The sequence below is a fragment of the Danio rerio genome, chromosome 3, assembly GCF_049306965.1.
Source record: "Danio rerio strain Tuebingen ecotype United States chromosome 3, GRCz12tu, whole genome shotgun sequence".
NCBI lineage: Eukaryota > Metazoa > Chordata > Actinopteri > Cypriniformes > Danionidae > Danio > Danio rerio.
In genome coordinates, this window is record NC_133178.1 from 2,476,284 (window position 1) to 2,501,959 (window position 25,676).

The 25,676-nt window shown below is 41.1% G+C and overlaps 2 protein-coding genes across 2 annotated transcripts in view; one reads left to right on the forward strand and one right to left on the reverse strand.

The window, feature by feature from the left end:
* The window catches only part of plbd1a (phospholipase B domain containing 1a), a 364,744-nt gene that overhangs the window by 111,893 nt on the left and 227,175 nt on the right, over positions 1 to 25,676 (forward strand). The gene's annotated exons all lie outside the window — the stretch shown is intronic.
* The window catches only part of gucy2ca (guanylate cyclase 2Ca), a 36,693-nt gene continuing 23,113 nt past the window's right edge, over positions 12,097 to 25,676 (reverse strand). The window contains exons 16-27 of the mRNA XM_073943826.1: positions 22,970 to 23,056; positions 20,095 to 20,227; positions 19,082 to 19,219; positions 17,070 to 17,158; positions 16,705 to 16,796; positions 16,462 to 16,620; positions 14,730 to 14,922; positions 14,430 to 14,604; positions 14,050 to 14,148; positions 13,870 to 13,964; positions 12,705 to 12,781; positions 12,097 to 12,592 (exon numbers count right to left, since the gene is read on the reverse strand). Of these exons, the coding sequence (XP_073799927.1) occupies positions 12,406 to 12,592; positions 12,705 to 12,781; positions 13,870 to 13,964; positions 14,050 to 14,148; positions 14,430 to 14,604; positions 14,730 to 14,922; positions 16,462 to 16,620; positions 16,705 to 16,796; positions 17,070 to 17,158; positions 19,082 to 19,219; positions 20,095 to 20,227; positions 22,970 to 23,056 (1,524 nt within the window). The 3' untranslated portion in view covers positions 12,097 to 12,405. The remainder of the gene's footprint in view (positions 12,593 to 12,704; positions 12,782 to 13,869; positions 13,965 to 14,049; positions 14,149 to 14,429; positions 14,605 to 14,729; positions 14,923 to 16,461; positions 16,621 to 16,704; positions 16,797 to 17,069; positions 17,159 to 19,081; positions 19,220 to 20,094; positions 20,228 to 22,969; positions 23,057 to 25,676) is intronic.

A 25,676-nucleotide genomic window follows, 5' to 3' on the forward strand; every position in this document is an offset into this window, starting at 1 on the left:
TGCTGTGCAGGTAAAACCTCACTCCTCTGACCCCTAAAAGTGCTCTAGCGACACATGCTAGAGGCTATGGTCTTTAGCCTCTTTGTTGGAGCAACCAACTTCCATGTGGAAGGTCGCCGGTTCGATACCAGCTCGGAGCGAGTTGGGTGACGTAGAAACGGTGGGGTTACACTTGATCTAAGTGTTTTAGTCATTGCGCTCTTAAAAATATCTGTTGACATCTGACAACAACCTTTACATTCAGTATCAGTCATTTGTTTTTTCAAAAACTGCCTGGTTGTTTTACCCTGACACTGGGTCAACTATGCACAAACCCAACCATTGTCTTCAAAAGTGCATTCTCATACACTGTACAAAATAAAAATATCCCTAAATCAGCTGCTTTAAGGCAGTTTTTGTGACAATTTCAAAAGTGAAGTTGCTGTCTAATATACAGTTGTGTTGTTTGAAGTAGTTTGAGCGAGCAGCAGAAGTCATTGTTTGAGTGTGTGCAGCTCTGTTTGCATTGAATACTCTTCATTGGGAACTTCAGTCTCCAGTTCAGTTCAATTCATTTTTATTTCTGTAGCACTTTTGCTATGTGGATTGTGTCAAAGCAGCTTAACACAGATGAAGTTCTACTTCCCTTTGGCAGATATAGATCTTTGTTGCAGGATTTGCATTCACCATATTTAGCTGCCAGTGCTACACTGAATGAAAATGGTTCATTGCAAACAATTTATTTGAGCTGATTTTAAACAAACAAATTAAGTTTTGCTTCACTAAATTGCATGTGTGTTTAATTTCAGCTCATATCAATTGTTTACAACCACTTACCATAAAAAATGATTAATTAATCTAATGAATCTTTGTTTTCAGTATATGGGACTTGCTCTGTGAGTTTATCTTTATTTTGTTTATCTTATTTTTAGCTTAAACTATACTATAATCTTAAGATTTTTATTAAATACGTTTATTATGTGGGCGACATAGTGGCGCAGTAGGTAGTGCTGTCGCCTCACAGCAAGAAGGTCGCTGGTTCGAACCTCGGCTCAGTTGCATTTCTACGTGGAGTTTGCATGTTCTCCCTGCCTTCACGTGGATTTCCTCCGGGTGCTCCGGTTTCCCCCACAGTCCAAACACATGCGGTACAGGTGAATTGGGTAGGCTAAATTGTCCGTAGTGTATGAATGTGCATGTGAATGCGTGTGTGGATGTTTCCCAGAGATGGGTTGCAGCTGGAAGGGCATCCGCTGCGTAAAAAAATTGCTGGATAAGTTGGCGGTTCATTCCGCTGTGGTGACCCTGGATTAATAAAGGGACTAAGCCAGACAAGAAAATGAATGTTTTTTTATGTTTATTATGTCTTATAAGAATAATTGACAATATTACGTCGTCTTTTTTTTTTTATTTGCAGCCTGGATGTGTCTTGGTGGTTCAGTTATTTTTTATACAGTATGGTGTATTAATTTAGTTGTATTTTGAGCTGATTTATTTTAATGTGTTAGTGTTTGTTTGTTTGTTTATCCAGGAAACTCTTTAAAAAATTGTTGAAGTAAAATACAATAAAAAATATAGTTTTTTTGTAAAGTAAAGATTTATAATAAAAATCTATTAATAATTATTTATTTATTAATTAAATAATATATTTTCCTTCAGCTTAATGTGTGATTTATCAGGGGTCGCCACAGCGGAATGAACCGCTAAATACTCCATTTTATGTTTTAGACAGCAAATGCCCTTCCAGCTGCAACCCAGTACTAGGAAACACCCATACACACTCATTCACACACTCATACACTACGGCCAATTTAGTTCATCAATTCCCCTATAACGCATGTGTTTGGACTGTGAGGGAAACCGAAGCACCCGGAGGAAACCCACACCAGCACGGGGAGAACATGCAAACTCCACACAGAAATGATAACTGACCCAGCCGGGACTCCAACCAGTGACCTTCAGCTGTGAGGCAACCGTGCTAACCACTGAGCCACCTTGTCACCATGTTTTTTCATCTAAATTTAAAAGTTGTGTTTGTCCATATTTGACCCAGTATTTTTAGAGTATTCTGGGTAGCCAGAACTGAAATGACAATGTCGAAACACTACTAACACAGTTAGGAGTGAATTAAGTGTGCATCATCATGTGTGTTTGTGTGTGTAGCGGCTCCTCCTCCGCTGCCGAAGCCGGTGTTGACCTCCAGGGCTCCAGGGGTCTCCTGGCTGGTGTTCAGCCCCAGCGTGTGGATCTGTGTTGGGCTGCTGCTGAGTGGGTCAGTGCTGGTGCTGCTGCTCTGGTTCATCATCTACAGACGCCACCACAGGACCTCAGAGAACACAGGTAGCATTTCATAAAATACTGAGACGTCTCACTGCAAGGATGACGAATACTGCTGGGTGGGTGCAAAATAATAGGCATTAAATTGGGTAATTAGGTTATGCAAATTTAATTAAACAAATAGCATGTGTACTTTATCACATAGTAAAATTTAACGAACATTTGAGGAAACTGCCACAAATGCCTACATGGAGATTTACAGATTTGCTTTAATTTTATTATGCACTGTAAAAAAAACTTTCATTTGAATGTTTTCTTCCTGCAGCTGGGGTGGCAGAAAAACAAACGTTAAATAACGGATATTAAATTACAGAAATTTACTGTAAAACATCGGATATTAAGTTACAGAAATGTGTCGTAAAATAACAGATATTAAATTACAGAAATTTATCGTAAAATGACGAATATTAAATTACAGAACTTTACCGTAAAATAACAGACATTAAATTACAGAAATTTACTGTAAAATAAGAAACATTAAATTACAGAAATGTATCGTAAAAGAACGAATATTAAATTACAGAAATTTATCGTAAAATAATGAATATTAAATTACAGAAATTTACCGTAAATAATGGACATTAAATTACAGAAATTTACCGTCAAAATAACGAACATTGCATAACAGAAATTTATCATAAAATAACGGATATTAAATTACAGAAATTTACTGTAAAATATCGGACATTAAATTACAGAAATTTATTGTAAAATAACAGATATTAAATTACAGAAATTTATCGTAAAATAACGAATATTGAATTACAAAAGTTTATCGTAAAATAACGGATATTAAATTACAGAAGTTTATCGTAAAATAACGGATATTAAATTACAGAAATTTATCGTAAAATAACGAATATTGAATTACAAAAGTTTATCGTAAAATAACGGATATTAAATTATAGAAATTTATCGTAAATAAACAGATATTAAATTGCAGAAATTTATTATAAAAAACAAATATTAAATTGCAGAAGTTTAACGTAAAATAACGGATATTAAATTACAGAAATTTACCGTAAATATTGGATATTAAGTTTCAGAAATTTATCGTAAAATAACGAATATTAAATTACAGAAATTTACTGTAAAATATCGGACATTAAATTACAGAAATTTATTGTAAAATAACGGATATTAAATTACAGAAATTTATCGTAAATTAACGAATATTAAATTACAAAAGTTTATCGTAAAATAACGGATATTAAATTATAGAAATTTATCGTAAATAAACAGATATTAAATTGCAGAAATTTATTATAAAAAACAAATATTAAATTGCAGAAGTTTAACGTAAAATAACGGATATTAAATTACAGAAATTTACCGTAAATATTGGATATTAAGTTTCAGAAATTTATCGTAAAATAACGAATATTAAATTACAGAAATTTACTGTAAAATATCGGACATTAAATTACAGAAATTTATTGTAAAATAACGGATATTAAATTACAGAAATTTATCGTAAAATAACGAATATTAAATTACAAAAGTTTATCGTAAAATAATGGATATTAAATTACAGAAATTTACCGTAAAATATTGGATATTAAGTTTCAGAAATTTATCGTAAAATAACGAATATTAAGTGACAGAATTTTACCGTAAAATATTGGATATTAAATTACAGAAATTTATTGTAAAATAACGGATATTAAATTACAGAAATTTGCTGTAAAATATTGCATATTAAATTAAGGAATATACAGTAAAATAACAGATATTAAATTCATCAATTTCATGGTGAACCATTTTGGTCTAATTAGTTCATCTCATTCATGAAAGATAACAACATTGACAGCCAATCAGAATCAAGTTGAGTTCAAAGAGGCGGAGCTTAACTGCTTAACTCCTGTAACTCTTTCACTGCCAGAATTTTTTCCATGATTTTCACCAAAATTTTGACTGTTTTTTTTTTTTTTTTTTAATGATGGGTTGCGGCTGGAAGGGCATCCGCTGTGTAAAACGTGCTGGATAAGTTGGCAGTTCAGTCCACTGTGGCGACCCCAGATTAATAAAGAGACTAAGCCAAAAAGAAAACGAATGAATGAATTTAATAGTCCTCAAAAAATTTATAGAGTGTGGTCGAAAATAACCAGGTGTTAAGAAATTGGTAATAAATCTATATTTCTAATCCAGATTTAATGAAACAAATTGCACTCAATTACACAGTAAAATAAAAACAAATGTTTACAATTTAATTTGCATTTGTGGCGTCAACCAGTTTACTCAAACGTTCATTTATAGCTATTAAATGTTGCCTAGTAATAATAATGAGTATTATGCAATGCTCTAACTCTATCTGCTGTAGAAGTTTGTCTGTAATGATGTAAACAAGGTTGCCTAATCAATTAAAAATCTGCTCCAAGATTGTAGGTCAGCCATTCGAAAAGCTCTATGATTCAGCTTACCATAATAAATTATGCATTAGCTAAAATAATCAAAGAAGAACTACCCATCCATCCATCTCTCTCTATCAAGAAATAATGTCAAAATGAAGAGATTTATTTCTTTAAAACAAGCAAAATAATCTGCCAATGGGGTAGAAAAATAATCTTGTGTCAAAAGGAAAAACAATGAATGTATGTGTGTGTTGACTGTGAAAGAGAGAGAGAGAGAGAGTGTGTGTGTGTGTTGTGAGTTTCTGTTCCTCTGGTGTGGTCCGGAGGGTCTTCAGGGACGACCCCGTGTCTCATGTCTGCATTTCACACATACACATCTCAAAACCAACGGAAAAACCAGCAACACTCCTGTGTGCTAAAATTAACCCTGCAGCTTCACACTCCAGCAGGAGGTCAGAGAGGTGAACATCTATTACTGTTCATCAGCCTTTTCGAAAGGGAGCCGAAAAAGTGGTACGGTTCAGTTCGGTACGCCTTTTGACAGTGGAAACGGCCATATAAGCGTATCAAATCGAACCGTACCGTACGACTCAGTGGAAACAGGCCATTAGTGGTGGGCCGTTAATGCGAGACTCTTTTATCGCGGAATTTTTTTAAAATTGCGCCGTTAATTTATTCCTAAAGTTTGGTTGGGAGCTGGATTTATTCTACGCAAGCTATGCTGACTTTCACCTTGATATTTTAGTGCGGATGTATACCTGACCAGTGAGTCGTCTGACAAAAAATTCAATTCAATTCAATTCAGCTTTATTTGTATAGCGCTTTTACAATGTAGATTGTGTCAAAGCAGCTTCACATAAATGGTCATAGTAACTGGAACAGTGTGGTTCAGGTTTTAGTGTTTAAGTTCAGTTCAGTTCAGTTTAGCTCAGTTCAGTGTGATTTAATCATTACTGAGAGTTCAAACACTAAAGAGCCAATTCATCGATGCGCAGCTCTACCAATCCTGAACCATGCGAGGCAGTGGCGACAGCGGAGAGGGAAAAAAAACTTCACCTGATGGGAGTGAAGAAAAAAAACCTTGAGAGAACCAGACTCAGTTGGGCACGACCATTTTAATTTCTCCGCTGGCCAAAAGTCTTGTGCAGAACTTCATTCGCCGTGGTTTATGCTGGAAGATGGCCTCAATGAAGACTCGTCTGTCCCTGGAGCGTCGCTGGAATCAGACACATGTTCTCCACTCCCCACGACAAAAAAGAGCCCTTCTGAATCAAATCAGCAGGATGCCTGACTTTAACTGCAGGTCGCCAGTTTCACTGTAACTCATGAACATTTCATTTATGTCCCCGTAACAAACTGGGCTATTCGACACAAATAAGGAGTGAGGACTGGTGAGTGTGTTATGGATTTTAATAGCGAATGGCAAATGGACAGAAAAAACTCCCGTATTTCGCTGTGTGTGTGTGTGTGTGTGTGTGTGTGTGTGTGTGTGTGTGTGTGTGTGTGTGTGTGTGTGTGTGTGTGTGTTTATGTGTGTGTGTGTGTGTGTGTGTGTGTGTGTGTGTGTGTCTTTACTGACAATCGTATGTGTGGATCTTGTCGGAAAGTATATTAAAAAAAGTCCTACATGACGGTAATAGTTTGATTGCGGTGTTTACTTCAATAATGCCACTAATATCTGCAGACTCCACATGTCTTAACTCCATTTCTGTTGAGTTCAGTTTTGACTTTAGTCTGATTAAGGTAAGCAAAAATCATTGTTTACATGGTGACTCTTAATCAAAGTATTGTCTTAATCATATTAAAGTATTCTTACCCATGTAAACATACTCAATGTTTGAGTAGCACATATATTCTGAATGCCTTCGGCAGAATTTAAATGAGCCATTTTAATCTAGATTAATTTAGATTATAATATATATTAAAGAAACCTTTATCTTCTTACTAATTTGCTGTCGATATGCAGAAGAATGATTTGCTCTCAGTGTTGCAGGTGTGAGAGGCGGCTGTGTGGCACTGTGCCGCTGTTGAGTGCTCTGAGACCAACGGCATCACCTGCAGCTCGTTGCAAAGAGTAATGTTAGGAACGGTACAACACGGACGCGAAAAACTCTCCAGTAAATCTTTAGTAACACCAAAAAACATTCGCTAGTCACTTCGCTAGGAAGTCTGAAAAGTTGACAAGATCTTGGTATTGGTCGGGGTCCCGTAATTCCATGGGGCCCTAAGTGGCTGCTTACCTCACTAATTGGTTAAGTGCGCCACTGGTTGTCCTTACTACCTCATCAATTCGAAGGCTTGATTTGGCTGCTGGAAGGGTTATGCTGTGTTCACACAGATGCTAAACGCGAGGGTAAATAGGCGCTTGAACATTTAAGGTTACTCGCTTCATTCACGCGTCAAATCCGCCTCATTCGCGGGTCAAATTCACTTTAGAACAGACGCGGATTCGCGTGATGGGCAGGGCTTCTGTCTACCCGGTGACTCTAGCTTCATAGCTAAATGGCTAGCATGGATTTTATTAAGAAAATAACAGTGTTTATGTGCTTTATGAAGGCTGAAAAACAGCATCAAAAGGTTTGGAGCCGTGTCTGAGTCCACTAGATCCTTTCAGAGGTGCACCAGCTCTGAGCTCATAAACTCCTCCAGAAACTGAACCTGGCTGATGGAGGCTTTCAGCTGTGCTTCTGACTGAGCCCAGCCCAGTTTGATCAACTGTTGTCGGTGCTACGTCATAATCACGACCCCCCACAAGAGCAAGCTCCTGATTGGTTAACACTGCGCAAATGTCTGCTGAAGTTCAGACACTTTGAACGCCGTGCCATTCGCTCGTATCGCGCCATTTGTCCGTATCGCACCGTGGATGTCTATTCCTGCCTTTGCATTGACTTAACATGTAATTCACTCGATGCTTCTTCCGCGTCTGGTGAGAACACAGCATTATAAATCTGGTCGCCAAGTGAACAGACCTTTCTCGATAAAGATTAGTGTTTTGACTGTCATTATTTTTGTGTCCTGCAGATGAAAAGGAAATGACCCCCCACACTCAGACAGCCGTTGAACAGGAAGAGGAAGTGCCGTGGCAACACCTGGCCAACCTGACGCAAGAAATGCCAATCAGTGAGCAGCACTGCGGGCGGACCCTTTGCAATGGGCGGGGTCTGTATAATGGATGGGTGGAGCATGGGTTACCACTCCCTGCCACAGAATTAGGAGACTCCGCCCTCGTCACCACTAAAACCGGACAGCCTGTTGAAGTCTGAGGAGGAGAAACAAAAGACTCGGGGGCCGATTTTCACACCAATGCAATTCTTCGTTAAGAGAACGCGAGGCACTGCCTTTTTTGATGCATTTTGCTTATTATGTCGCTAGGCAACCACTGAATCAGCTGCGTATTATAAGTGAGCGCTGCTGTTGATATTGTCCTTATTGTAATATTTAATTAGATTGTGACATTCAGGATTTGTGATGATTAACCGATTAACTTGAGACGGCGACCGCTAGTCTCTCTTCCATCTCTAAAGTACACATGACATCAAAACTAACCTATGGATTCTGTCATAGTGCGTTCACATCAAAGGCAACGAGAGCGTCATAGTTCGCTCTGGTGACAACACCGTCTGCTTTCACAGCTCCGGCAGCGAGACCATCAACATTCGCTATATGGGACTCGAATTTAAAGGGGCCAGTGTAGCATATCAGCAAATCACCTACATTCCCACACAAAATTGTGCTTTCTAGCGTGAAAATGCTTAGCACTATTTATCAAAATCCAATGTCGAGCCAACATCTTAAACCAACATCATATTGGCGTCAAATACTGACATTTATTCCTCGGGTATGGCAAGCAAAATCCAACATCTGATAGACCTCATAATGGTAACACCAACACAACGTCAAGCTGTAACATCATTAGACGTTGATATTTGGTTGATTTTAAAGTTGGTCGCTGGACATTGACGTTGGCCTGAGGTTGAGTTCTGACGTCAACTCCCAGCAAAAGCGAGAGTGCTGGCAGGTATGCATCATGGGGACATTGCACTTTGTTTGGAAACCAAACAAAGTGCAATGTCCCCATGATGCATACCTGCCAGTACTCTTATTTTTGCTGGGAGTCTCCTGTATTTCAGACCCATCTCTCATATTGTTATGTCTCCCGGAAAACTCCTGTAATTCCATCCCACCTCAGCCTTTAGGTTCCTATCCCACAAAACATACCACCCCAAACCCCCCCACAGTGACATGCATCTAAACAGTCTCTGGATCAATGCGTGTAAAGATTGTGGACATCATCTTGGACACTTTTAATTCTTCCAAACAGTTTGCTGCATTTATAAATCGCCCATGTGTTGAGGTAGGTCAGTACGATGTGATTTACCTTCTATGTGAGATTTGATTGGACAGGAATCACAGGACTGATTTATAATCCTCAAAGACAAGAAAAAATAAAGTAGTGACTGCAGGTTGAAGGAAAGAAGTGGAGTAAAAGTACTCATACAGAACTAAACATGTGCTTAAGGGAAAATAAAAGCACATATTTATAAAACTACTTAGTAAATTCCTGAGAAAAACTACTCGATTACAGTAGATTGAGTATTTGTAATTAGTTACTTTACACCACTGCAAATGTGTCTATATGTGTGCAATATTTTGAAGCAGCAATACTGTTTTGCACTTAGTTAGCATAAGATTCCCATTAAAGACAAAACATAAGTAAGATTAATGCACATCAGTAACTCGCCAGTAACTTTTTTTCATTTAAGTCTCTGTAAGAAAACATCGTAAATAGCTGGAAATCCAGCGACTCTAATACTAAAACCCTTGGGAATGACTTTTGTAGGAACCAAAGTTCACAGTGACTGTGCTCTGTGGAATCCTCTGAAGCGGTGGACTTCTACATTACGACTGGTTGCTGCTGAACCGTGTCACAGCACATTACCATAAAGTTGACTTAATTTCAATTCTCCTCGACACCCACACTTCCAAAGACGCACCTTGCTGCTTATCGCCGCCGACTCCTATTGAAAATGAATGACTTCCGGCTACTTTGATGCTCTCGCCGTCTTCAGTGTGAACGCACAGTTAGCTCACATTGCTAGTTTTGAGGTGAACAATTTATCTGTGCATGTCATTAAGAAAACAAAAGTTTGCCGTTGTAATCTTTCATTGAAATCTGAAAATGCACTTTCTTTGTTTTCAGTTAAATTCTCAAATTAGGTCTGTCTTAGGTTGTGGGCGTGGCTACAACACTTAACCACGCCCACAACCTAAGACAGACCTAATCTGAGAATTTAACTCAGCTCCAGCTACCAGTTAACAAACAGTAATGGTGAGCAGGAGGACTCCGTTAGGTTGTAATAACTCTCCCCAAATTCTTTTCCCCATCTGTCTGAATGAAATGCCTACTGCACTACATCCAATCAGCTCGCAGCAGAATAAAACAAGCCACGCCCACTGTTTTCTCATTTAATATTCTGTTTCTCTAGGAACACGAAACAAAATGCTATTTCCGATTCATGTGGCCTTTAAAACTCTCTGTTGTCAGTTTGTCAACACAAACACTGCCGTCACCTTGACGGAAACCCCTCATGTGCTTTGATTTGATTGGACAATGAAAAATACTCACGTTTCACACTTTTTCTGCTCAAAAACTGGCAAAAATGTGATGAGAAGTTTTAATATTGAACTAAATTTCGATAGGAGCACGTGCTCAAGATTATCCCAGCTGGCCCACATTAGCTAATCACGATCCTCCAATCAAAGGATCCCAAGTCACTATATATATATATCCTCATTTCCTTTCTACAACTATCTTTGTCTGGAAGAAACTCCCCTCCTTCCACCTTTATCCAGGATGGATGGCACGGTGGCCCAGTTACTAGCACTCTAGTCTCACAGCAGGAATCCTCGCTGGGCCATAAGGTATTTCTGTGTGGAGTTTGCATGTTTTCCCCATGTCCGCGTGGGTTTCCCCCGGGTTCCTCCTACATCCAAATATGCTCTATATTATAGACCAGGGGTCACCAAAGTTGTTCCTGGAGGTCCGGTGTCCTGCAGATTTTAGCTCCAACTAGAGATCTGCGCGGGACTAAATTTTGAATCCCGCTCCTGCCCGCACCCGCCAGGTTTTAGCCCGAACCCGATTGCTCCTGCTTATATTAAGAATTTATTGTCCCGCTGCCTGACCCGCCCCGTTTTCTGCCCACCGCGCCCGATCCCGCTAAAGAGCGGGGGAGAACAAAACCGAAAATCCCCCAGCTATACAGTCCAGACAGCCAAGCCAAGCTGTCTGTATAAACACACACACACACACAAATCTCTCTCTCTCTCTCATACGCGCACGCGCGCACTAACACACACACAAGCACCAAGCAGACACACAGGCATTTGCTGTTATATCAACTCAAAGGCTTGTAATACCATGTATCAAGTACCAATGTAATACCAAAAGGTTTTATATAAAGGTTTATAAATACTGAGTCGCGCCAGCTCCGGGCCGCAGCGCACATTACTCACGGGCCGGTTCCGGCGCGGATGCGGCATGGCCTGATTGATTCGGGCCGGAATCGGGCTGTGAGTCCATAAGCATCCGGAGTCCGGCAGCCGGAGCCCGGCTGAGTGGTAAGTGTCTGGCAGGCGAGAATCTAGCCGGAACTGGCCCGAGTGTATTTTGCTATCTGGGAAATCTCTCTCTCTCTCTCTCTCTCATAGCAATATCCACGATATTGCTAGACAGCCCACTCCTGTCCCAAATTAAACCCGTTAACGACCGCTCACACGATTTATTCGGAAATTTATTCTCGCGGAATAATTGCAGACCTCTAGCTCCAACCCTAATCAAACACACCTAAACAAGTGAATCAAGGTCTTACTATGGATACTTGAAACACCCAGGCAGGTGTGTTGAGGCAAGTTGGAGCTAAACCCTGCAGGGTACCGGACTTCCAGGATCAACAAAATTAGCCTAAATCTTTTCTAATGTCTTACTCTCGGGAAGTTCACCTTAGCCTCAGCAGCGGGGGAGTTTTGAGATCGACCTGAGCGACCTCCCTAAGCTCTCTTCTGGCACAGCATTCCAGACAAGCTCTGTATAAATCATGAGCTAATTGTGAATTCTTGAAATAAGCAGCGCAAAACACTCTCGAGCATTAGAAAACCATTCAGAAAAGGCGCGCCTCGTAACAAAAAAGTGAGTTCAGTGTGATCACGGCCTCATACTGATTATAAAGCATCTACACATCGACACACACTCATGTCATGTTCACACTCCAGACTACAGACTGTATGACCGCACACACTGATGCATCCACGCATCAGCAACGCTTTCTCCGAATGGATCTATTTTGGGACACTGTCATCGTCTTTTTTGGATCGTGTTGATGAAGATCTGTTTGTCAATAGTAGGTCGCACTTTGAATCAAAGCCTCTGTCATTTGTATGATCACTTTATTGGTGTATAAATAAGCAGGTTTGATTAATAAAGGTGTAAATACAGCAGCTGCTCTCGTCTGTTCAGATGAAGTCATACTGTACTGCAGTCCTGTACATCATTCAGCTCAATAAACAGATGCAGAGACGATACACACATCACACACACACATCAGAGCAGATACAGAGGAGGGGGAATACTGATACAGATACATACGGGCCGTGTGTGTGTGTGTGTCTGTGTGTGTCTGTGTGTGTTCTACAGGTATTTGGTGGTGGTGGTGTGTGTGTGTGTGTGTGTGTGTGTGTTTTACAGAAATGTGGTAGGGTCCGTCAGGTGCAGGTACTCTGGCTGTCCGTCACCGCTGTGTGTGTGTATGTGTGTGTGTGTTCTGCGCTGGCGTGTGGAGAGTGTTTTCCGCCGCTCGTTCCCTCGTTTGTTCAGTGTGGAGACGATCCGCTCGGCCAGATCCTGCTGCAGACGCTGGAAGTTCTCTCTGACGATCCAAACACACACACACACGCACACACAGATATTCAACTCTGAGTCATAAATACAGTGTGTGTGTGAGTGTTTTACTGGTGTGTGTCTGTTAATGGTAATCTTACACTGTTGGTGGTGTCGGCAGGCTGTATTTCTGCCCCGTGACTCCAGTCAACCAGTAAGTCATTTCCTTCCCTTTACCCTGAAACACACACACACACACACACATCATTGGTAAACAACCTGTGCTGTTACGCTGAACAATCTTTCAGCAGGCTCTGATTGGCTGATTGACTGAAAAAAAGATTTGTGATTGGTTGGGATCTGTAGAAGTAGTTTGTAATTGGCTCACAATGCAGTTGCTGGGACATTGCTATGCTGGGCAGTTGATAGGACATTGATGTGTCGCTGCTGAGCAGTTGATAGGGCATTGCTTTAAAGTTGCTGGGCAGTTACTAACACTGAAATCTTCTGAAGTCTATAATTGTCTGATAGCTGAAACACAAGGCTGTGATTGGTTGAAAATTGCAATAAGAGCCTGTGATTGGTTGGGAGCAGAAACATGAGCCTGTGATTTGCAGGAGGCTAAAATAAAAGCTGTTGATTTGTTGGAAATTGTGATAAAAGCGTGTAATTTGTTAAAAACTGTGATTGGCTGGAAGCTGTATTAAGAGCCTGTGATTGGCTGGTAGCTGTAATAAGAGCCTGTGATTGGCTGGTAGCTGTAGTATTTGCATCTGTGATTGGCTGGAAGCTGTAATGTGAGCCTGTGATTGGGTGGAAAGCTGTAATAAGAACCTGTGATAGGCTGGAAGCTGAAAAAGGAGCCTGTGATTGGCTGGGATCTGAATTGAGAGCAGCTGTGATTGGTTAGAAGTTGAATTAAGAGTCTATGATTGGCTGAAAGCTGAAACAAGAGCCTGTGATTGGCTGAAAGCAAAAATACAAAAATTGAATTGGCTGGAATCTAAAATAAGAGCACCTATAATTGGCTGTAATCTCAAATAAGAGCCTGTGATTGGTTGGAAGCTAAAATAAGAACATTTGGTTAGTTGGAAATTGCAATAAGAGCCCGTGATGGTCTGAAAGCTGAAGCAAGAGCCTGTGATTAGGTGAAATGTGAAATAAGAGCAGCTGTGATTGGTTGGAAGTTGAAGGTAGAGGCTAAGATTGGCTGAAAGCTGAAATAAGAGCCTGTGATTGGTTGAAAGGTAAGATGAGAGCCTGTGATTGGTTGGAAGCTAAAATGAATGCATGTGATTGTTTAAAATCTAGCCTCTCTCCTCTTACCTTGAGGAAAGTTTCTCCTCTGCGCTCACACTCGAACTCGCAGTCTGTTCTCTGCAGGATCTTGATGGTGGACTCGCTCACGTGAATCCTCAGAGCTGCAAACACATTAGTGCTTCAGTGAAGAGTGTGTGTTTAGTATTTCTGGATATGTGAACGTGTGTGTGTGTGTGTGTATCTTACGCAGGCCTGTAGACTCCATTCGTGACGCCGTGTTGACCGTATCTCCAAACAGACAGTACCGCGGCATCTTATTACCCACTACTCCAGCGGCACACGGACCTGATGCAGAAACAACAACGCTGATTCTGTTTATATCAATACACAGCTTGATGATTAAATCGTGTTGTGTGTGTTTAGTACAAAATTTGCTGGTTTCTACTGTGTTGGAAATTTTATAGGTACATCTATTTTGGGGTGAACTATTCCTTTAATATACAAAACAAATATCTAAACCTCTGTGTGAATAGTTTGGTTTTTGAATGATTGCTGGTTCTAATGAGTTTTGACCAGATTTTGACGCCACCTCAAAGCTCAAATGCATTGTTCAGGCGTTTCTGTACCTGAATGGATCCCGATTCGGATCCACAGTGGGATTCCTGGCAAATGTCTGAGCTGAAACGTCCCCATGAACTCCAGGATGTCCAAAGCCATCAGACAGATGTCCACCGCATGTCTGTTCCCGTTGCACCTCGGCAGACCGGACGCCACCATATACGCATCACCAATGGTCTCCACCTGAACACAAGGTTTGACCCACACTCAGCTTTTATTAAGTAAACATCTTGCATACAGCACCTTTATATTAAAAATCGAATGTTTAAAATGTTGTAATTATCCATGTTTGATCTTTATATATGTACCTTGTAGACGTCGTGGTGGTCGAGGATGCTGTCGAAGTTCTTGTAGATGTCATTGAGCATGTCCACCACCTCCATGGGTGTGCTGTGGTGGCAGATGGTGGTGAAGCCCACGATATCACTGAAGTAGATGGTGACCTCGTCGTACAACTCTGGCTCCACCCGACCCGTCTCTTTCAGAGAGCGCACCACCGGCCTGAGGGGGTAACACACGCAACACAAATACTGTCACAGTGCGGACACTTCTGCTGGATCAGTGGATTACAGGATTAAATTTACACCAAACGTATCACAAAAATAATAAGCGTAAATTAAAAAATAAAATAATGGGTAAAGTTATGATGTGTTAAGATAAGTTTATGATAAGTTTTCCAAATCAATTGGTTTCCAAATATTTTTTCTGCATTTTTTTGTTACAGTCTTTTCCCCTGTGCTCTTGTTTACACATTCTGCACTTGCATTTCCAAAAGATGCCATTTGAGTTTCATTTAAATAATCCCCTCCCTAAAATACTGATAGCCCCGCCTCCAAAGGCCTAATAGCCCCATCCAAAATGACTAATAGCCTGCCCTAAAGGACTGATAGCCCCGCCCTAAAAGGACAAATACTTATTCCACCTTAAATAATTGATAACTCCACCCTAAATGACCGATAGCTCCACCCTAAAGAACTGACAACTCCACCCTATATGACTGATAGCTCCGCCCTAAATGACTGATAGCTCCACCCCAAATGACTGATAGCTCCACCCTATATGACTGATAGCTCCACCCTATATGACTGATAGCTCCATCCTATATGACTGATAGCTCCACCCTAAATGACTGATAGCTCCTCCCTAAATGACTCATAGCCCAGCCCTAAATGACTGATAACTCCACCCTATATGACTGATAGCTCCACCCTAATAGACTGATAGCCCCACCCTAAATGACTGATAGCTCCACCCTAAGTGACTAATAGCTCCACCCTAAATGACTGATAGCTCCACCCTAAGTGACTGATAGCTCCACACTATATGACTGACAGCTCCACCCTAAATGACTGATAGCTCCACCCTAATAGACTGACAGCTCCACCCTAAATGACTGATAGCTCCACCCTAAATGACTGATAACTCCACCCTATATGACTGATAGCTCCACCCTAATAGGCTGATAGCCCCACCCTAAATGACTGATAGCTCCACCCTAAATGGCTAATAGCTCCGCCCTAAATGACTGATAGCCCTGCCCTTATTGATTGTTATTCGACCCTAAATGGCCATTAGCTCTGCCCTAAATGACTGGTAGCCCCACCCAATATGACTGATAGTTCCGCCCTAAATTACTAATAGCTCCACCCTAAATTACTGATAGCTCCGCCCCAAACTGACTGATAACTCCGCCCAAAATGAATGATGGCCCTGCCCTAAATGACTGATAGCTTGCCCCCAAAATAACTGATAGCTCTGCTCTAAATAAATGATAGCCCCAACCCCAAAGTACTAATAGCTCCGCCTCAAAATGACTGATAGCTCTGCCCTAAATAAATGATAGCTCCGCCCCAAAATTAAGCTGGCATAAAAAATTGCAACAAAAATATGATTAATTTTATATGATATTATTATTAAAATATTGTTATAAATATAATGTATAACAAGCCCTAATATAAAGTTAAGAAGAGTAAATGTTGATGTCATGCCATTTCCAGGGTGTTTTAAGTAGGAAAGTTATATATTGTGTGTGTGTCAGACCCCGGCAGCAGCATGAAGTTGAGCTGGTCGGCTCGGTCTCGCTCCGCCTTGTACAGAGCGGTTCTCTCCTCCACCAGGTGCTCCAGGTTTCTGGAGTACATCTGCAGTCGGCGGATCAGGTTATCCATGTAGCTGGCATTAGCCTGGTTGTGGAGGTTACTGCAGAAACACACACAGCACTTCAGCACATCACACACACAGACTGACTCAGTCAAACATGAGTTGTCATTCAAACATACACACCTAAAGATCTTCCCCAGAGCTCCTTCAATCCTCTTGAAGTCTGGCCGCTTCTCTGGATCCTCCTCCCAGCAGCTCTTGATCAGCACAAACAGCTGCATTTGAACAAACACTGGGTTAATTGTTTTCAAATACATTGAAATTAAATAACTGTTGGGTTTGTCCTTATTAGACCCAGACTTATTTTAAATGTTGGGGTAACACCAAATGCGAAAATGATGCACATGTTTTATTTCAAGGTTGGTTTCAAATAGAAGGCGGGGCTTGTTTTGCTAGAACTGCCATATATGGACATACCAGTTTCTCATTCACAGTAACACAACTGATGGTTTTTGTGTAGTTATATAGACAGTCTCTGCTATTATTACCTCTGCTTCGGTCTCTCCAACACCCTCAAAACTCAGATCAGGCCTGAAGACGTTCGGCCCCCGTGGATACTGAACAAGGTAGAGTTTCTCTAGAAATAAAAACACAAACACAAACAGAACCTATGAGGAAGAAAGCTGATTTATAGTACCTATAACACACTATATAGTTGAGCAAAGTTCAATTCCCAGTCGGTGCATCAAGTTCAAGCAACTCCAGTCATTTTGCACCTGTTAAAAGTGTAAATGTTCAGATTCAGCATGTAAAAAAGCTACTCATATGCAGAGCTGGGTAGAAGTGGATTATATGTTATTGGTTTTTTGTGATCAAATGCAAAAATAAACTGTTGAGGCTCTTATTGTAAAGAATGAATATATTTGAGGATATCTGTCAAAATAGTACAAAATTATATTGCTTTGATATATGCAACATCAAATAAAGGTACAAAAGTAATCTAAATGTAATCCAAAAGTAGTCTGATTACATTACTATAAATGTCTAGCATGTGTTACCATACCGCAGATATACATCTAAAATAAATGAATAAAACATCTAAAAGGTTTAGTGGAAAAGTACTCCGATTACATTAGCACAAAAGTAATCTAAATGTAATCCAAAAGTAGTCAAGTTAATTCATTTATTTTCTTTTCAGCTTAGTCCCTTTATTAATCCGGGGTCACCACAACGGAATGAACTGCCAACTAATCCAGCACGTTTTTACACAGGGGATGCCCTTCCAGCCGCAACCCATCTCTGGGAAACATCCACACACACACACACACACACACACCCACTCATACACTACGGACAATTTAGCCTACCCAATTCACCTGTACCACATGTCTTTGGACTGTGAGGGAAACCCACGCGCACGCAGGGAGAACATTCAAACTTAACACAGAAACGCCAACTGAGCGGAAGTTCGAACTAGCAACCCAGCGACCTTCTTGCTGTGAGGCGACAGCACTACCTACTGCGCCACTGCGTTGCCAAGTAGTCAGATTACATTACTATAAATGTCTACCTTATGTTACCATACCGTACATATGGGCATCAAATAAAGGTTAACACAAAAGTAATTAAATTAAATCCAAAAGTATTTCAACCACATTACTATAAATGTTACCATATGTTACCATACCGTACATTTTAGGCATCAATTAAAGGGTTAGCACAAAATTAATCTGAATGTAATCCAAAAGTAGTTTGATGAAATTGCTATAAATGTCTATCATGCGTTACCATACCATACATAACGGGCATGAAACAAAGGGTTAACACAAAGTAATCTAAATGTAATCCAAAATTACTTGGATTACATTACTATAAATGTCTACCATGCATTACCATACCATACATATAGGGCAGGGATCACCAAACTTGTTCCTGGAGGTCCGGTGTCCTGCAGATTTGAGCTCCAATCCTAATCAAACACACCTAAACAAGCTAATCAAGGTCTTACTAGGTATACTTGAAACACCCAGGTAGGTGTGTTGAGGCAAATTTGAGCTAAACCCTGCAGGGCACTGGACCTCCAGTCCAGAAAAACAGATTGGTGACCCCTGATCTAGGGCTTCAAATAAGGTTTGGTGAAAAAGTAATCAAAATATAATCCAAAAGTACTCCGATTACATTAAAAGTCTACCATAAAAAAACCATACCGTACATATGGGGCATCAGAACAGGGTTAAAACAAAAGTAATCTAAATGTAATCCAAAAATACCAATATTACATTACTATAAATGTATACCATATGTTACCGTACCGCACATATGGGACATCCAATAAGCACAAAAGTAATCTAAAAGTAATATAAAATTACTCAGATTACATTTGCATAAATCTAAAAGATTATATTACTGACTACACATTTTGCCCTGTAATGTGTAATCAGTAACGATACTCCTCCAGCTGTGTGTGTGTGTGTCTGTGTCTGTGTCTGTGTGTGTGTGTGTGTGTGTGTGTGTGTGTGTGTGCGTGTGTGTGTGTGTGTGTGTGTGTATATGTGTGTACCTGCCATGTCGGAGCAGCAGCTGGTGTGAAACGGACTCTTCCTCAGGATGATCTCCTGTGAGATGATGGCGAAACTGTAGACGTCGCCCTTCTGGGAAATACCTTCGACACGCATGTGCTCCGGTGCCGTCCACAGGTCTGCACACACACACACACAGACACACACACACACACACACACACATATCAGGTGTTCATCTGACTGACACTGTAAACATTTTACATACGCAATGCTTTTCATTTCACAAGACATTAGTTGATTGACCGTATGACATGGTGGCTCAGTGGTTAGCACTGTCACCTCACAGCAAGAAGGTCGCTGGTTCAAGCTTCGGCTGGGTCAGTTATCATTTCTGTGTGGAGTTTGCATGTTCTCCCCGTATTGGTGTGGGTTTCCTCTGGGTGCTCTGGTTTCCCCCACAGTCCAAACACATGCGCCATAGGGGAATTGATGAACTAAATTGGCCGTAGTGTATGAGTGTGTTTGTAAATGAGTGTGTATGGGTGTTTCCCAGTACTAGATTGCAGCTGGAAGGGCATCCGCTGTGCAAAACATTATTTGCTGGAATTGTTGGTGGTTCATTCCGCCATCTTGCATTGTCCAAACGGGAGTACATTTTCAGAATAATGTTTTCGTTAAGGGCGCAATACCTGTATGTACTGTTTTCATTAAAATGTCCAAAAACAGTGTTACATATTCGATTGTATGTGTGTTATTATAGTTTATAAACAGTTCCACCTCTTTATCAAAGAGCTGCAGGATTATCACATTTACTTCAGTCTGATATTTTGCTGCCAATACTGGGCTTTGTTTTGCGAGACCAAGTGGATTAAGTGCATAGTGTATAGTGTGTGATTTGGGACAATGTTTTTTAGTAAACACAGTAACCTACATGAACTACTGGAACCTTGTGATGTATCATGCTGATGTATCTTATAATAATATTAATGTGCTTTCTTTCTGTAGCTGCAGTGTTTCCCAAGAGCTGAAGAACAGGAAGTGGCATCACTGACCTTTGCCCGGCGACAGGATGGTGTTGCAGCCGAAGTCGGTGATCTTCACCACCATACGGTTGTCCACCACACAGTTGGTGGATTTGAGGCGGCCGTGAACACCCACGTTACTGGAGTGCAGGTACGACATGCCCTGAACACACACACACACACACACACACTAGTGATACTTTTCAAAGCTTGGAAACAATTGATCCAATTTCGAAGCATCATCGAAACAGCACATGCTAGTGACACCTGCTGGGCAAAATTGTGTAAATGCAACAAAAACTACATTAGTATGAATATTTAATTTATTCATTCATGTTCATCTGCTTTTCCTGGGCCCGTTCGTGGGGGCAGCAGAACCCCAGACTTCCCTCTCCCAAGACACCTCCTCCAGCTCCTCTGGGGGGATCCCAAGGCGTTCCCAGGCCAGCCGAGAGACATATTTCCTCCAGCGTGTCCTAAGTCTTCTCCGAGGCCTCCTCCCGGTGGGACATGCCTGGAACGCCTCCCTAGGTAGGCTTCCCGGAGGCATCCAAAACAGATGCCTGAGCCACCTCAGCTGACTTCTCTCGATGTGGACTTCCCTCTACTCCAAGCTCCTCCTGGGTGACAGAGCTCCTCACCTTTCTATAATGGTGCGTCCGAGATCTTGTCCTTTCAGTCATGACCCAAAGCTCATGACCATAGGTGAGAGCAGTGCTTAATTTGTGAGTTGCAAGGTCCTGGAACAGATCGGGGTAACTGCTGCACTGATCCACCTGTCAATCACACTCCATCCTTCCCTCACTCGTAAACAAAAACCCAAGATACTTGAACTTCTCCACCTGGGGTAAGGACTTTCCACCAACCTGGACATGACAAACCACCTTTTTCCGGAGGAGTACGAAAAATATATGAAAAATACAAAGACGTTTTCAAACATACATATCTGCAATAATGTGTGTTCTGTTATAGATTTTTAAGGCTTATTTAGTGCTATTAATGACTATTTAAACTATTATTCTCTTTCATTTTACAAATGTCTCATTAAAACATCTGTAAACTGGTAAAACTGATCTGAGATCAGGAGATAACTATAAAACCTGTTCAATGTTTTTCCACTAGGGGGCGATCTGAGTAAAGTGGAGTTTACAGCAAGTGTGCCGCAAGCCTGTGTTTGAGTGAAGGTCTCGGCCGTTAGATCGCCCCCAGGGGGCTGGCTGCAGTACAAGTCATAAAGCCCGCCTCCTCCATGTTAATAAAGGAGACTTGAGTCCAAAAAAAAAAAATTATTACACTTGCAATAAAATGTCCCGAAAGATGGTTCTGGTGGATTAAGGCACTGGTTATTGTGCTGAAATAGGTGCACCTCATTTTTGTAAACAGTTTGTGTTTAGCAGTAATTTAATGCTGGGCGTGTCATCGTGATTGACAGCTGTGATTGACAGTTTCTCAAAGCAGCGCGTCTGAGCTTCGGCAGGAGACTGAAGTGTTATTATTCGATTTCTGTGTTATTTTACCAAAATGAGTTCAGCAGTAAACTACAGTTTCTGACATACATGATCCTGGTGGAACACTGTTTATTCGCTAAGGTCAGGGCTTTTTTCGGGCTTTATTAGTTTGCTGATACACGCCTAGCCACCCAGATGGCAAAATACACTCGGACCAGTTCGGCTAGATTCTCGCCTGCCGGAGACTTACGCCTCAGAGCTCAGACTGACTACCTCTGCTGGACCTACTCCGGATGCCTGGACTCACTGCCCGATTCCAGCCCGAGTCAATCGAGCCAGATGCGGCGGCCGAGCTTGCCGGCGCTGCCGCATGCGAGCCGGAATCAGCCCGCGACGCCGTGAGTAGGTTATGCGCTGCGACCCGGAGCTGGCACGATTGAATATATAAAACCCTCATATTTGTTAACGTTATTACATCCATTTGTGTTGATATGACAGCAAACGCATGCTGAGCAGTTCGGGGGGCGTGGTTGATTTTACATAAAGCGTTTGGTTGGAAGCTCGACTCCGCTCATTTTCGCGGCTCCTCCTCTGGCTCCATCAGACAGTCCTTCTGCGCATGTCAAGGCTCAAATTTCAGCAGTCTTTTGCGACAGTTTGTGCCCGTCAAGCAGGCGTTTTGCCCTCAAGGTGTTCAATGGGAAAAGGGGCTGTCGCATCGTCCATATTTTTTACAGTCATTGGTTTACAGTATCACACAGGTCGCCCCCTAGTGGACAAACATTGCATTTTTGTAACATTTCAAAACAGTGATGATGACACAAACCCCCATTTACTGAAATCATGTGACCTAGACAATTTTATATGTGCTCAGACCAGGGCTTAATTTGTGCTGGAACAAGATGTCCCAGATCTGGAACCTCCTCCTCACATGCACCCCTGCCCTGCCTTGCTCTTTACTTTCTTCCAAGACCCCCCCCTAATCTTTACTTGCATCTACAACACCTCTCCATCCTCTGGTCCATTACCCTGATCTATTCCGGGACCTCAAGATTTACAAATTAAGCACTGGCTCTGACCACTGACTCGAAACAAAAGATTCGTAACGGTTTTAAAGCTTTGTGTATATTGCTTCGAAATCAACCATCATTAACACACTAAACTAAAGAGTGTTTAATCACAAACACAACGTTTTTAGCTCAGTAATAATAGCGGAACAGTTGCCAAGCAACAATAAAAAGTGTGTGTTTGTTGAGTGTTTTACAACAGCTTATCAGCCAATCAGAATCAAGGCCTGGAGCGATGTGCTGTATATAATGGTCTCAGATTTGCACTGGTGTTTGTGAGGACGCTTGTGTTTGCATTCAGCAACGCATCTGTGATCGTCATAAAGACATCAGCCAGTAGATGAGTGTGCTTTATAGACACAGCAGTAAAGATCAAACACACACACTCACCTTGGCGATGTCATACATGACGGAAATCCTGAACTCTAGATCCATAAAACTGGCATCAGGATAAGAGATCTTATCATCCAGCACATACTGAAACACACACACACACACACACACACACACACACACACACACATTATGTTTCTGTGAATAGGGACTTGCCGTAGGCTTCTGAACAAATTATATTTTCTATCCTCGAACCAAACCTGTTAGGAAGACCCTTTCACATTTTTACACTCTCAAATAAACATCATTTCACATTTTTAATATTTCTGTCCCTCATGGTCTACACTGACCTCACACACACACACACACTGTCAGAACTCTGATTGTTTTCTATCCTAATGGGGACGTTTAGTGCTCATGGTGTATCATAAACACACTCATAAGACAATAATGCACACAGACACATGCATTATACAGCATATACACCCTAATACAAACACACATGTTGGTAATATATGACTTTCCATACTACACTCCTAAACCCAACCCTCACAGGACACCTGGGGCCAATTTTTAATGTCACAAATGCCATTAAGTATGTTTTATTAGGCACTTTGGGGAATTACAAGGACAAAATGTGTCCTCATAAACCACACCAGTGTTATAAGACTGACGTCATGTCTTTATACACATTTGTCTCCTTTTAAACCACCAAAACAAATGCACACACGCATACACTCACACACACACACACACACGCACACACACACACACACACACACACACACACCACACACACTGTCATAGCTCTCTGATTGTTTTCTATCCTAATGGGGATGTTTAGTGCTCACGGTGTATTATAAACACACTCATAAGATCATAATGCACACAGACACATGTATTACACGGCATATACACCCTAATACACACACACATGTTGGTAATTGTGGTTTACAAGGACTCTCCATACTCCACACCTAAACCCAATCCTCACAGGACACCTGGGGCCAATTTTTAACGTCACAAATGCCATTAAGTATGTTTTATTAGGCACTTTGGGGAATTACAAGGACAAAATGTGTCCTCATAAACCATATCAGTGTTATAAGACTGACGTCATGTCTTTATACACATTTGTCTCCACTTAAACCACCAAAACAAATGCACACATGCATACAAACACACTCTCTCTCACACACACACACCACACACACTGTCAGAACTCTCTGATTGTTTTCTATCCTAATGGGGACGTTCAGTGCTCATGGTGTATCATAAACACACTCATAAGACCTTAATGCACACAGACACATGCATAACACGGCATATACACCCTAATACACACACACATGTTGGTAATTGTGGTTTACAAGGACTCTCCATACTCCACACCTAAACCCAACCCTCACAGGACACCTGGGGCCAATATTTAATGTCAGAAATTAAGTATGTTTTATTAGGCATTTTGGGGAATTACAAGGACATGACGTGTCCTCATAAACCATATCAGTGTTGTAAGACTGACGTCATGTCTTTATACACATTTGTCTCAACTTAAACCACCAAAACAAATGCACACACGCACAAACACACACACACACTGTCAGAACTCTCTGATTGTTTTCTATCCTAATGGGGACGTTTAGTGCTCATGGTGTATCATAAACAAACTCATTAGACCATAATGCACACAGACACATGTATTACACAGCATATACACCCTAATACACACACACATGTTGGTAATTGTGGTTTACAAGGACTCTCCATACTCCACACCTAAACCCAACCCTCACAGGACACCTGGGGCCAATTTGTAATGTCACAAATGCCATTAAGTATGTTCTGTTAGGCATTTTGGGGAATTACAAGGACATGACGTGTCCTCATAAACCATATCAGTGTTGTAAGACTGACGTCATGTCTTTATACACATTTGTCTCCACTTAAACCACCAAAACAAATGCACACATGCATACACACACACACACACACACACACACTGTCAGAACTCTCTGATTGTTTTCTATCCTAATGGGGATGTTTAGTGCTCACGGTGTATTATAAACACACTCATAAGATCATAATGCACACAGACACATGCATAACACGGCATATACACCCTAATACACACACACATGTTTGTAATTGTGGTTTTCAAGGACTTTCCATACTGCACACCTAAACCCAACCCTCACAGGACACCTGGGGCCAATTTTTAATGTCAGAAATTAAGTATGTTTTATTAGGCATATTGGGGAATTACAAGGACATGACGTGTCCTCATAAACCATATCAGTGTTGTAAGACTGAAGTCATGTCTTTATACACATTTGTCTCAACTTAAACCACCAAAACAAATGCACACACACACACACACTGTCAAAACTCTCTAATTGTTTTCTATCCTAATGGGGACGTTTAGTGCTCATGGTGTAGCATAAACACACTCATAAGACCATAATGCACACAGACACATGTATTACACAGCATATACACACTAATACACACACATGTTAGTAATTGTGGTTTACAAGGACTCTCCATACTCCACACCTAAACCCAACCCTCACAGGACACCTGGGGCCAATATTTAATGTCAGAAATTAAGTATGTTTTATTAGGCATTTTGGGGAATTACAAGGACATGACGTGTCCTCATAAACCATATCAGTGTTGTAAGACTGACGTCATGTCTTTATACACATTTGTCTCAACTTAAACCACCAAAACAAATGCACACACGCATACACTCTCTCTCTCA